Source organism: Ailuropoda melanoleuca, chromosome 18 (genome assembly GCF_002007445.2).
Source record: "Ailuropoda melanoleuca isolate Jingjing chromosome 18, ASM200744v2, whole genome shotgun sequence".
NCBI lineage: Eukaryota > Metazoa > Chordata > Mammalia > Carnivora > Ursidae > Ailuropoda > Ailuropoda melanoleuca.
Window position 1 is genome coordinate 22,674,684 of NC_048235.1, and position 12,118 is coordinate 22,686,801.

At 43.7% G+C, this 12,118-nt stretch overlaps 1 protein-coding gene across 5 annotated transcripts in view; it reads left to right on the plus strand.

The window, feature by feature from the left end:
• LOC100470350 (rho GTPase-activating protein 7) overlaps positions 1-11,597 on the plus strand; it is a 283,783-nt gene extending 272,186 nt beyond the window's left edge. For all 5 annotated transcript variants that reach the window (XM_034647677.1, XM_034647676.1, XM_034647678.1 and 2 more), the window contains 8 exons: positions 1,066-1,225; positions 1,347-1,545; positions 3,249-3,462; positions 4,946-5,060; positions 5,654-5,872; positions 6,878-7,095; positions 8,077-8,250; positions 8,993-11,597. In XM_034647677.1, coding sequence (XP_034503568.1) covers positions 1,066-1,225; positions 1,347-1,545; positions 3,249-3,462; positions 4,946-5,060; positions 5,654-5,872; positions 6,878-7,095; positions 8,077-8,250; positions 8,993-9,113 — 1,420 coding nt within the window. In that variant the 3' untranslated portion in view covers positions 9,114-11,597. The remainder of the gene's footprint in view (positions 1-1,065; positions 1,226-1,346; positions 1,546-3,248; positions 3,463-4,945; positions 5,061-5,653; positions 5,873-6,877; positions 7,096-8,076; positions 8,251-8,992) is intronic.
• Positions 11,598-12,118: the final 521 nt, after the last annotated feature.

Consider the following 12,118-nt stretch of genomic DNA (forward strand, 5'->3'; position numbering starts at 1 on the left):
TTTACATTCTCACTTCTGAGTTGCCCACCCCCTTCCCACCAAACCCTCAAGAATCTGAAAGTCCGTAATACTTCTTGAGTTCTGGTCAGTTTTTCCAGTGAGTCTAAACCAAATGTAAAAGCCTTGCATTGTGGGATCCATGGAATAGGGAGAAATTCTGCACAAATTTCTTTTCCTGTTCGGCCTTGCCCTTTCTTGTCCCATTTAGAGAGGTCGCTTGTAGAGCTGAAATTTCTGCTTGACAGCATTAAATGCATGACATCGGTTTCCTGCTGTTCTGTATACTGCTGGGGCTGGACCTGGTTTTAGGACTCCAGGGAGCCTAGCGTGGGCTCACAAAACCTTCATTGTTCTTTTCCATCTTCCTTTAGAAACCTAAAGATGTTATACTCTCCAGGGTCATCAGCAGGAGAATTTATTTTGACTTCGGGTCATTAGCTTGGCCCCCACTGTTGAGCTCTGGAGTTGGTTCTCATTATGTTGTACCAACACCGTGTATTTGCTATTTTCTCATTTAGCATTACATGATCCTTTTATATCTTAAATGCTTTGAAACTCACCAAACACTTAGAAATGATTCTTGTCCATTTACAGAACAAACGGGAACATGTTTTTCAAATTCTGTTGTGAAGCACCTCATAGGGTCTTGAATGTTGTTTTCTGTTTCTGTTCCTTCCCTTGCTGCCATTTTGTAAGGAAGCCCATCAGCTCCCTTAAGGATATAGACCCAGTTCTCAGAAATAATAGTGGAAGGAGAATCCCCAACAGAGAAAATGTTCCTGGGTCTCGTAGCCCCCAACTCTTGGAAGATCCAGAATAACTATGCCACGGAACTGTCTACGACTGTGGAAATGTTCTGTATTTGATTGTGTGGTAGATACTGGCCACAAACGGCTCGTGACTGCTTGAACTGTGGCTAATACAACTGAGGAACTAAATTTGTCATTTTATTTAAATAGCCACCTTATTAGCACAGATGTGAAGCCCACAGGGTTTACCTGCAAAGATGGATAAGAGTATACAAATAAACATCTTTCCCCACTCTCACTACTGTTCTTTAAATAGGGCTGTGCCCAAGTTCATGAAAAGGATCAAGGTTCCAGACTACAAGGACCGGAATGTGTTCGGGGTCCCTCTGACGGTCAATGTGCAGCGCACAGGACAGCCCCTGCCCCAGAGCATCCAGCAGGCCATGCGCTACCTTCGCAACCACTGTTTGGATCAGGTGAGGACCGCTGCGCGCAGGTCCCATGGAGTCGTGGGGCCTCAGGCTCAATGCTTCCGTTCATAATTCTGTAGTGGAAATGTTGCTCCTATCCTGACGTGTAATGTTTTTCTTCCAAAAGGTCGGGCTTTTCAGAAAATCCGGTGTCAAATCGCGGATTCAGGCTCTGCGCCAGATGAATGAAAGTGCCATAGACTGTGTCAGCTACGAGGGGCAGTCTGCTTATGATGTGGCGGACATGCTGAAGCAGTATTTTCGAGACCTTCCTGAGCCGCTGATGACAAACAAACTCTCAGAAACCTTTCTACAGATCTATCAGTGTAAGTGTCCTCTCATTGCCACGTTGCTGGCCTTGGGGAAAAGCGGCACCGGCAGCAACCTGTGGCTTCCTTTCACGCTCTTCTTTTGGACCCACACGATGACCTCTTGGAAATAGGCGTCATCGATTTCTTCCTTTTCTCCTTGTTTGTGGAACAGGTTTCTGTATACCTGTTGCATGATGCAAAAATAGATTTCCCTTACCATTCTCTAATTACTGGAGCAGGTACACACTCTTACATTCTTTTGAGGGGTTTGGAGCAGAGGGGGAGAGAGAGAGAAACTTGAGACTCTACGCCAAGTGCAGAGCCCGATGTGGGGCTCGATCTCATGACCCTGAGATCATGACCTAAGCCGAAATCAACAATTGGGTGCTTAACCGACTGAGCCACCCAGGTGCTCCTCACATTCCTCCATTCTGACCCAGGAGCTCATGCTTTCATTTGTTTCTAGAACAGTGTTATCTAAGATGCTTAGAAGAGCAGGTCCCAAGACACTTCTGTTGATTCACATCTCTCTAGCAGGGCCTGTTGTGTTTAAAACTTCACAGGTGTCTGTGTGTTTTATCTTGCTGTAAAATGAATAAATAATCTTTTTCTGTTATTCATCTCAGCTTCTGCCAAAAATACTTGGGACCACAATACCCATGCCCTTCTCACTTTTAAGTAAAGCTTAAAGCAAACAGTTGTCTAAATTAATGATCAAGATCAGGATTACAGCATTTACAGCCCCGTGTTTTTCTTGGCTCAGTGTGGTGTTACAGCAATGTAATATAAAAGCTTCTCTCTTCGTGCTCAAATTGTCTTTAAACCAGCGCATTGGACTTCATTTTATGAGAAATGGAGCTGGTCTGGATTATTTCATTATTTGTTTCATCCTTTCAGATTTTATGAAAACACAGGTCACATTTTCCTCACCAAGGTATTTGTTATGTATTGTAACCATGGAGCTGTTTTAATCAGTTTGTCCTATGGAGCTGCACTTGAGTGACTTGATTTTTCCACCACATGCCTCCTAAAAGACAGGTTTGCGTAGTAAAGGAGGCCTGAAGGTTGGGCCCAGCATTTTCTACATGCATGTTATTTTACTGACTTGTTTCTCAAGCATATATTTTTATAATCGTCTCTCAGTATGCTTTCCAAAACTTAAAGAAATTACTAGTAAAAATAGCTGTTGTTTCAACTGAGTATTTTAGCAGCTTCCTTCCCACATTTTACAAATGAGCAGATCAGTTATAATTATGGAAAGTCCCCAGACATACTGAACATTTTGTGTAAAGGCTAAGAATGTTTTTGTCCCTTCGTACATATCTTAGGTACGATTTTTCACTGAGACTAAATCAAAGTATAAATGTGTGTAATGTTTTCGGTAATCGAGAATGGTAAACTAGGGATTTCTGAAAAAATACTTAGAAAAACTAATTCTGTAAATCAAAAGAACAGGCATCATATCTGGAGTCGAACTCCGAGGTGGCTCAAGGAGGCTATTGGCATTGTGGGTGTTGAAAAATTTTTAACTCCTCCACAGGCAGGAAACACTTGAGGGTAGCGACGCTGGTGGTGGTCCCCAATGTCTCCCGTATTAACTGCAAGTGCTTGTTCAGTACTGGGCTGAGGTCGCTGGGGCTGATACTTGCTTTGGGACGTGTCCTTGCGACGTGCGTGGAAAAGCACTGAGTTGACAGGGAAATGCTGGTGTTGTACAGGTGTGCCCAAGGACCAGCGCCTCCAGGCCATCAAGGCCGCCATTATGCTCCTGCCTGATGAGAACCGGGAGGTCCTACAGACCCTTCTTTATTTCTTGAGCGATGTCACAGCAGCTGTAAAAGAAAACCAGATGACTCCCACCAACCTGGCTGTGTGCCTAGCGCCTTCCCTTTTCCACCTGAACACCCTGAAGAGAGAGAATTCTTCTCCAAGGTACGGGTCCAGCGAGATGTGCACACACATGCTCTGTTCTTCAGACCGGGACAGCCTACCTTTCCTTTTCGGTTTTCCCCGTGTGTTTCTTGGACTCACACCTGAGTCAAGCAAAAAGGAGTTTGCCTCCTTCCTTCACAGCCCCCGTACTTCCCTCCTTTCTTCTCAGCCCTGGGGCTGTGACTTTCTAGACAATCTAGTGGCAAGCAGGTTTTGAGAGAGAGATTTGGATATGTGCTTTGCTGTGGCCAGTGTTTGCCCTAATCCTCGTGACCTTGCCATCACGCTTTCTGCCAGGAAAAATCATGCAGATTTACTGACCTCCCAAACTGGATGGAAATAAGGTCCTTGCTGCCCTGGCTTCTTCGGGGTCAAGAAAGACAAGCCCCCAGCCTGTGCTGGACCTTTTTAAGGTAGTTAGCTGGGTCTAAAAGAACTAAGGATAACATTGAGCCTCAAAGCCAGGACGGGGCCTAAGCCAATTGTGTGCAAAGTTTCTCCCTGGGTGTATATGATCTGGGAGTGGCTGAAGACTGAAGTCAGAGGATCTGGAAAGTATCAAAGGCTGATATTTGCTCAGCACAACCACAGGACTACACCCTTGACATTCATTCTCTCATTTAATCCTTGTAACAATCATAGGAGGTGAAGATCCTGCCTGGGAAGTGAGACGGCAGGGAAGGTCAGTTTAATAAGTAACTTCCCACATCTGACGGGGAAATGGCAGAGGCCATTGGAGCTTCTTACGGCCGTGAATATTTCACGTAAGGGCCTCACAGCAGAGCAGGGAAGAAAGGAGGCACTAACTGGACTTAACCCCTTGCGTTTAACCCATCCGCTGATCCTTATCCTCAGCTCTAAAGATACTCACAGATACTCCTTCACTACAGGCCTGAGGCCTAGTTGTGCTAGTGGAAGTTAGTGTTGCTGTTGAAAGCCATAGGATACTTAAAATATCTTTTTATCTAGTTCTCACGTGAACTGAGGCATTCCATCTTCAATAGGATAGGGAACTAGACAGGAGCAGAAGGGAGAGATCAGATAAGATTAAGACAGAACCTCTAGGAAACAATAGATGGGCCCCTCACCTTCAGGAAGGGGACTTTATTTATTTAAGCTAAGAGAATAGTGACACTATTTACCGCATCATACAGTGCCTCCTGTACCCCTTGAAGCTGCCTTTCTCTCTCCCCCGCAACATACACAGACCTTCCACGCTGCCCTATTTAAGTAGGAACCTGTTTAACATGACGGCTTCAAACAGCCTAGATCTCACTGAAAACAGTCCCTTTCATGTTTTTTGTGCTTTGCTGATAAAACAGGAATTTTAGTGACCAAAGTAAAGCTCTCCTGAGCCTCCTGGTAGCACATAGCCTCCGGTAAAATGTTTTTCCCCCCTCTCCTTTGGGTTTCCTAGAATAACACATTAATTAAAAATACATAAATATTTGAATCTTCCCCCTCCCTTATTTCTTCTGCCTAGGGTAATGCAAAGAAAACAAAGTTTGGGCAAACCAGATCAGAAAGATTTGAATGAAAACCTCGCCGCCACTCAGGGTCTGGCCCATATGATTGCTGAGTGCAAAAAGCTTTTCCAGGTAAGGAGTTGGGGAGCCTTATGATTTGTTGAGGATGACGTAAATTGTTAGGACAAAATCTAGGCCCCGTCAGTTCATACCTTACCAAAAGATCTTTCCATAGTTGGAGATTATATACATAGCTCAAGAATGTCTGTTTCTTTCCTTTTCTAAGAACATCTTACTTATTTTATAATGTATAAGCTCATTAGAGTTAATGCGTTGAATGAAACTTGCGTACCTCCACACCCTTGACTTAAGAAGTGAAAGCAACCAATGATCTGAAATAAATTCTATATCTGAGAAGCCTGTCCTCCTCCCGTAAGCCTGTATTTCTCATTTACCCTCCTACTGTGACTTTCCAAAGCAGAAGAATACCTTACATAAAAATAGGCTTTTTAGATAACGTTTATGAAGGTGATGTGTTTGTATCCTCAGGATACAACCTGAGAGGTCAGCTGGCCCACTCCTCAGTGTGCTGGAAACAGAGCAGTTGGAGTGCCCGCTGCCCTGAGAACCCAGTGTGTTGTCCCTGCACCGCCCCTTCCACTGATGGGCATCGGTCACGAGTACAGGCACACTCACCTCCTTTTGGTCTCTCTCATCCCCCACAGGTTCCTGAGGAAATGAGTCGATGTCGGAATTCCTACACGGAACAGGAGCTGAAGCCCCTCACTCTAGAAGCACTGGGACGCCTGCGCCATGACGAGTCGGCTGACTACCAACACTTCCTCCAGGACTGTGTGGATAGCCTGTTTAAAGAGGTCAAGGAGAAGTTTAAAGGCTGGGTCAGCTACTCCACGTCGGAGCAGGCCGAGCTGTCCTACAAGAAGGTAAGTCTTGGCCCTGTCGTCAGCCAGTCAAGTTCTAGCAGTCAGGATTCAGGTTCATCAGAGGCAAGACCCTGTGGCCAGCTCACCTCTCCGTGGGCATCTGTCACCCATTCCTTCCTTGTAGAGCTGGCCAGCCAGGTGATTCAGTTCTCCAGGGAAGCATGGAAGCCAGGTCAGCAAGGAATCACAGTCATCTCACGCTTGTTAGAGGAGCCATCTACTGAAATCCGTTGTTGGTTCCACAGAATCACAGTACCGTTCCCTGGGCTAGACGTATTGGGCTTTAGGGCATTCTGTGACATGCTTAGGTTTTTCCATCCCCTTGCATGCTCCTCTGTTCTCAGCCACTCTTTTTTTTTTTTTTTAAAGATTTTTATTTATTTATTTGACAGAGATAGAGACCGCCAGTGAGAGAGGGAACACAAGCAGGGAGAGTGGGAGAGGAAGAAGCAGGCTTACAGCAGAGGAGCCTGCTGTGGGGCTCGATCCCATAATGCCAGGATCACACCCTGAGCCGAAAGCAGACGCTTAACCGCTGTGCCACCCAGGCGCCCCAACAGCCACTCTTTTCTTGGCCCTTTAATAAGTGGGATTATTTGGGGGGAGAAATTAAGTTGTTAGGACTAAAAGCCCCTTGAGGGCAGGGACATCTTCTATGGCTTAGCATGAAAGGCCCATGATAGTATTCCTTGACCCCGTCTCTACCACTTGGAAAAGAAATAGAGCATCTGGATGGCCATGCAGGCATTAGGATGCAGATAAATGACCTCATTTTATTGCACTGACCCTAATAGGAGTCCCAGGAAAATGAATGTTAATAATTTTGACCAGAAAATTGGTCCAAGGTCAGGTTTTCTGGCCTGCTCTTGAATATACTTGGGAACACCAGCATATAGATAATAATTAGTCTCTAAACACATGACTGTAAATACAGCTGGCAATTTGCCTTCGAAATGTAGGTATGTGTGAATTATCTTAGCACTGAAAAATACATCCTCTTTTCAGGTGAGCGAAGGACCTCCTCTAAGGCTTTGGCGGTCAACCATCGAAGTCCCTGCTATGCCTGAGGAAATCTTAAAGCGCCTACTTAAAGAGCAGCACCTCTGGGACGTAGACCTGTTGGATTGCAAAGTGATTGAAATTCTGGACAGCCAAACTGAAATTTACCAGTATGTCCAAAACAGTATGGCGCCCCACCCTGCTCGGGACTACGTTGTTTTGAGGTGAGAGCTTCCAAATGGACCACTGTAGCAAGGACGTGCCTGGTGTCACTGACTGTGATAAGATGGTAAAATTATGTAAAATAGAAGGTATGCCTCTGAAATAGTGTTGAATCCTTCCAGATATGGAAAACATATCTGTATGTATTCTTGTAGTGTGTTCATCCCTAAAAATAGTCTGAACACTTTTGGAATCGAACTCCGAAGTAGAGACACATTCAGGGCGCCTGGGTGGCTCAGTTGGTTACGCATCCGGCTCTTGATTTTGGCTCAGGTTGTGATCTCGGGGTCATGCGATTGAGCCCCACATCAGGCTCTGCTCAGCACAGTCTGCTTGTCCCTCTCTCTCCGCTCCTCTTCCCGCTCACGCTGTCTCACTGTCTCTCAAACAAAAAAGTCTTTTTTAAAATTTTTAAAAACACAATAAAGGAATTGAGGCACATTCAATTGAATATGCTCATTGGTAGCAGATTCTTGCCTCTTCTAGGATGGATTTTCTTGCTAGAAATAGCTAGTGAATGCATAAGCCAGGAAATCACATTTAAGTCCCAAGTGAGCTGTGGTTAAAGCTGAATTATATGTAATTCATAAATTCTCTGGAGACATTATTGAACGAGGAATTCCAAAAATCTTTGAGGAAATGGCACATCATTCGTCCGGAGCTTTCCAACAGAGCAGTGCTCGTTTGGATGTCCATGTGCTAATACATTTGTGAAATGTAAAAATGGTTTTCAGTCACACTTCACATTGGGTCTCTTTCAAAGAACTGATGTGTGAACATATACGCACTGTAGCGGCTCCGTGCAGTTACTCATTCGAGAGCCCTTGGGCAATAGTAGTTCAGAGGATGCCATCAATCCAGGACTGGGTCACACAGCATAGGAACTGCCCCTGCCCCTCAGCTGTCTCTTCTGATAGCAGGGCCCATTTTCAACTTGGCTTCTAGGAGATTCCATCTTTTTCCCTCTGATTTTGTTTCTACAGAACATGGAGGACTAATTTACCGAAGGGGGCATGTGCCCTTTTACTCACATCCGTGGATCATGACCGGGCACCTGTGGTGGGGGTGAGAGTCAATGTGCTCCTCTCCAGGTATCTGATCGAACCCTGCGGGGCAGGGAAATCCAAACTCACCTACATGTGCAGAGCCGACTTAAGGTATGTTGTGATTCTGATGTTTTGTGACATGGTGAGGGTCATAAGGAAGATGAGACTTTTTGTCTGATACAGAGAATGGCTTAAATGAACACTTCATTGTATCTTGTCTACTCCCTAAAGAGCAGTTTTTATAAAGTGACACCTTCCTGTTTCTTGGTCTTTGGGGGCCTGCTTCCGAATTTCGATCCCTTAGGGAAAGTGCTAATATGCTGCTTCTGTCATGCATGTAAAGCTGTAGGAAATGAGTCTGAACTAGCACACAGATGATTCTCATTTTATATTCAAAGGTATTTGAAAAGATGAATATATATAATGTTTTAGTAATTAATCAGGCCTATACCCTGTGCCATTGATGACTGTGTGTTCATATCAGAAAACTCTTACAATTCAGCAATACAGCCAAAACATGCATCTCTCAAAACTTTCCAAAGTGGTTAAATTCTCATTCACAGTCTTTACCTCTCGGTACTTTTTCAACCGTCTGTGTGGTCTGTTTTTGTTCTATACACTAAAGCTTCCCTGAACGATGTCACTCAGTACCTGTACTCAGTATATGGTTCCTTGAGAAACTCTGGTTCCAAAAGTGTAATGGCTGTGCCAGGAGGTTACCTTGGAATACTAGGAGTAATCTTTGCTTGTGCAGCTTCTGGACCAAGACGTGGAAATGTACTCGGAACTCCATCCGGCCTCTTTCAGTGCTTTCCAAAGTGAAGAACCCTTCTGCTTTTCCTTTCTGTTGCAGGGGCCACATGCCAGAGTGGTACACAAAATCCTTTGGACATTTGTGTGCAGCCGAAGTCGTGAAGATCCGAGACTCTTTCAGCAATCAGAACACTGAAACCAAAGACACCAAATCTAGGTGATTACTGAAGCCGAGCGGCTGTGTGCACCGTCCGGACGGTTGTTTCTGGAAAGCCCTTTGCCGGTCCTTGGAAGAATGGGTTCTGAGTCTAGTCCTGAAACTGAGAAAACTATAAGTTGGAGTGTGGGAATCAACTGTAGCGATTTTAAGACATTTTTAAAGCTGCTTCCTGTTTGTTGAAGGTCTAGATTATAGACCTTGACTGGAATATATAAGACTGTGCAAAAGAAAAAAAAAAGTATTCTTATTCAAATTGCTTCTGAGAAGCAAAACTATAAATATGTTACGGAAAATAATGAAGATACTTCATTGTCTTGTGATACTGGTGTATGTGTACCTATGTCATTTTATTTGCAGCGTGTGGAGGGACTGGTGTATCCACTGGAATAGTTGGTACTCTCGGACCTGTTTCTCACTGAGATGAGCAAAGAAAGGTTTGCACAGAGGAGTGTGTGGATGTGTGTTTGTTGCTGGCTGAATGGCAGAGACGTGTACGTCGGATGCAGTGTCTGGCACACTGGGACGCCTCCAAGAAGGATTCTGATGCGTCAGGTTCAGTTTAACCTGGGATATCTGACTGCCCGTGGACCCATCCAGAAACGGGACCCAACACCCTTGTTCATTTATTTTTTTCCCCCGAGGTATTAAGCACATTCCCTTTTTACCAACCTCCTCTTTTCTTAAAAGTAATTGTAGTCGCTTGATTCCAGTGTCCCTTCTCAAACACAGTTGGCTTTAGACCTGATTGCAAATAGTGATATAGTTTTTAACCAGTAGAGGTTAGTTCAGGGACGAAACTACCCCCTACCCCCCGCCCTTACTAGCTCCATAGCAGAGTTTTATTTGGGGGTTTTGTGTTTGTTTTATAAGTCAAGATGTAACGACTGAACACTTCAACATCTACTCCTCAATCAAGCCTCAGAGCTTTTCACCTGTTGGAATGCTTTGCATTTTCATGTTTATACCCGAAACTCTTGAAGACACACTGAAAACATAGGAAACTATGTATGTCCCAAGGAAATTCTTGTAAATTTAACCCACGGTATTAAAATTTAACAACAGGTGTTGATTGTTGTTATTCACAGCATTTCTGAAAGCTACACATACCTAATTGTTGGACTTGTCATTTTCAGCAAATAGTTTTTCTGGTTTTGCAAACTTTTTTTGTTTGTGGGGTTTTTTTTTGCTTTGTTTTCCCTACAAATCTTTTTCTTTTCCTTTATAATGATGCCCTTGGACTATATTTTAGTGGTAAAGGAAAATAGTTATCACAGGGGAAAAACCCAGAAAGCACCAGCACAGTTCTTTGGAAGGGTGGGTGGTCTTTGTCCAGGTTTTACTTTAACCGTAATGATTGACTCATGAGACAGTATTAGTGAATTTATTTTGTATGGAACAAAGTGAATAATGTATGAATGAGAGCTGTAAGAAGGATTTTTATTTTGTTATAATTTAGTTACCATTGTCAGTGTTATTTCAAAGGTTCTTTGAAGAATTGCAGCCGTAGGGGGGGAGATTAGAGTTTTAAAATTTGAGTATTTTGGATATCAGTGTTCCTCATGAAGATATACTTGTATATTCAATTTTAATAGCTTTCAGATTTGTAAGATTGTATGTTGTATATACCATCCTATTAAGGTAAACATGTACACATGTCCACTGTGCTTTCAAACATAGATAAAGCATGATAAAAATTATTATTTAAAATATACTTGTATTTATACCTCAGATACTCTTTTGGGTTTTGTACCTCAAGGCTTTTTTTTTTTTTTCCTAATGTAAATACACTTTACGTGAATACAATCTAAGTGAAAAAAAAAAAATAAGAGGTTTATAACTTGCTCTCTATCTGTACAGAATATAATCCGTAAGTGCACTATTAAATGTTTAAAGTAAGGGAAAGGTCTGGCCTGCTTTCCTGTGTACTGCATCTCACTCCTACCCTTAAAACCACAGATTGCAAAAGCATATCATTCTAGCATCAACTACAATGAAAATCAGATTTGCTGAAGGAAACATCGGACTGCAAATCATTCCAAGGCCAAACTGCCACTGAGCCACTTGCTAACAAACAGGAAACCCTGGTGAAGGTTCAGGAAGCATGGAGGTTCTCTCCTAACAAAGGTCGTTAGGAAACGATGCTGAGAAGGTTACAAGAACAAGGAGCCAGCGAGAGAAAGATGCTTATAAGCAAAGCCAAGGTCACCATTTAAGTCTACAAAAGGTCTCTTTCCCACTGTCCAGCTTTCCTGTGGAAAGGATTCCTTACATGTTTGACAACAGGAGAATTCAAAGGATGTGAATGTTCCAGGAACTCTAAGTCACCTCGAGTGCTATTGCCACGACTTGCTAATTGTGGCACATCACCTAGATTGTAAGCTCTTTGAGGGCAGGGGTCTTCTGCACATCTTTATAACCCCCTACAGCGGCTTTCAGTGTTTTGTACTTGTAGGCACCTAATAAATTTATTATTTGCTAAACGGAACTCGTTGAATCGGCTCCATTATTTGAGGAGGGGGAGAACCTAGGACGCCGTGTGCCGTAAGCCCTCACTGGCGTGCATCCCTGCCCGTTTCGAGATTACAGAGAGTTGACGTGGTTAAACCTAATGGAATTTTAAAGTTTAAACTGGGGAAGACACATGGATGCTGTATATAGAGGCTGTCAACCCTGATTGTAAATTAAGAGTTCTTTTTGATGGAGTTTTAATCATAATCTTGTTTCTCAGAGACCGATACCATTTTAGAAGAGGTTTTATTTTGACAAACAGTCTGGGCATAGTAGAGGGGAAAAAACCAAATCTCGTGATAATTTTTAAAAGACAGAGACCAAAGGCTGTTTCTTTTCTCTACCTCCAGACCTGGTTTCCTCAGAGCTAAATAAAATAAAGCACGGGCACCGGGGTGGCTCAGTCAGTGAAGCGTCTGCTTTTGGCTCAGGTCATGATCCCAGGCTCCTGGGATCGAGCCCCACACCGGCCTCCCTGCTCAGCGAGGAGCCTGCTTC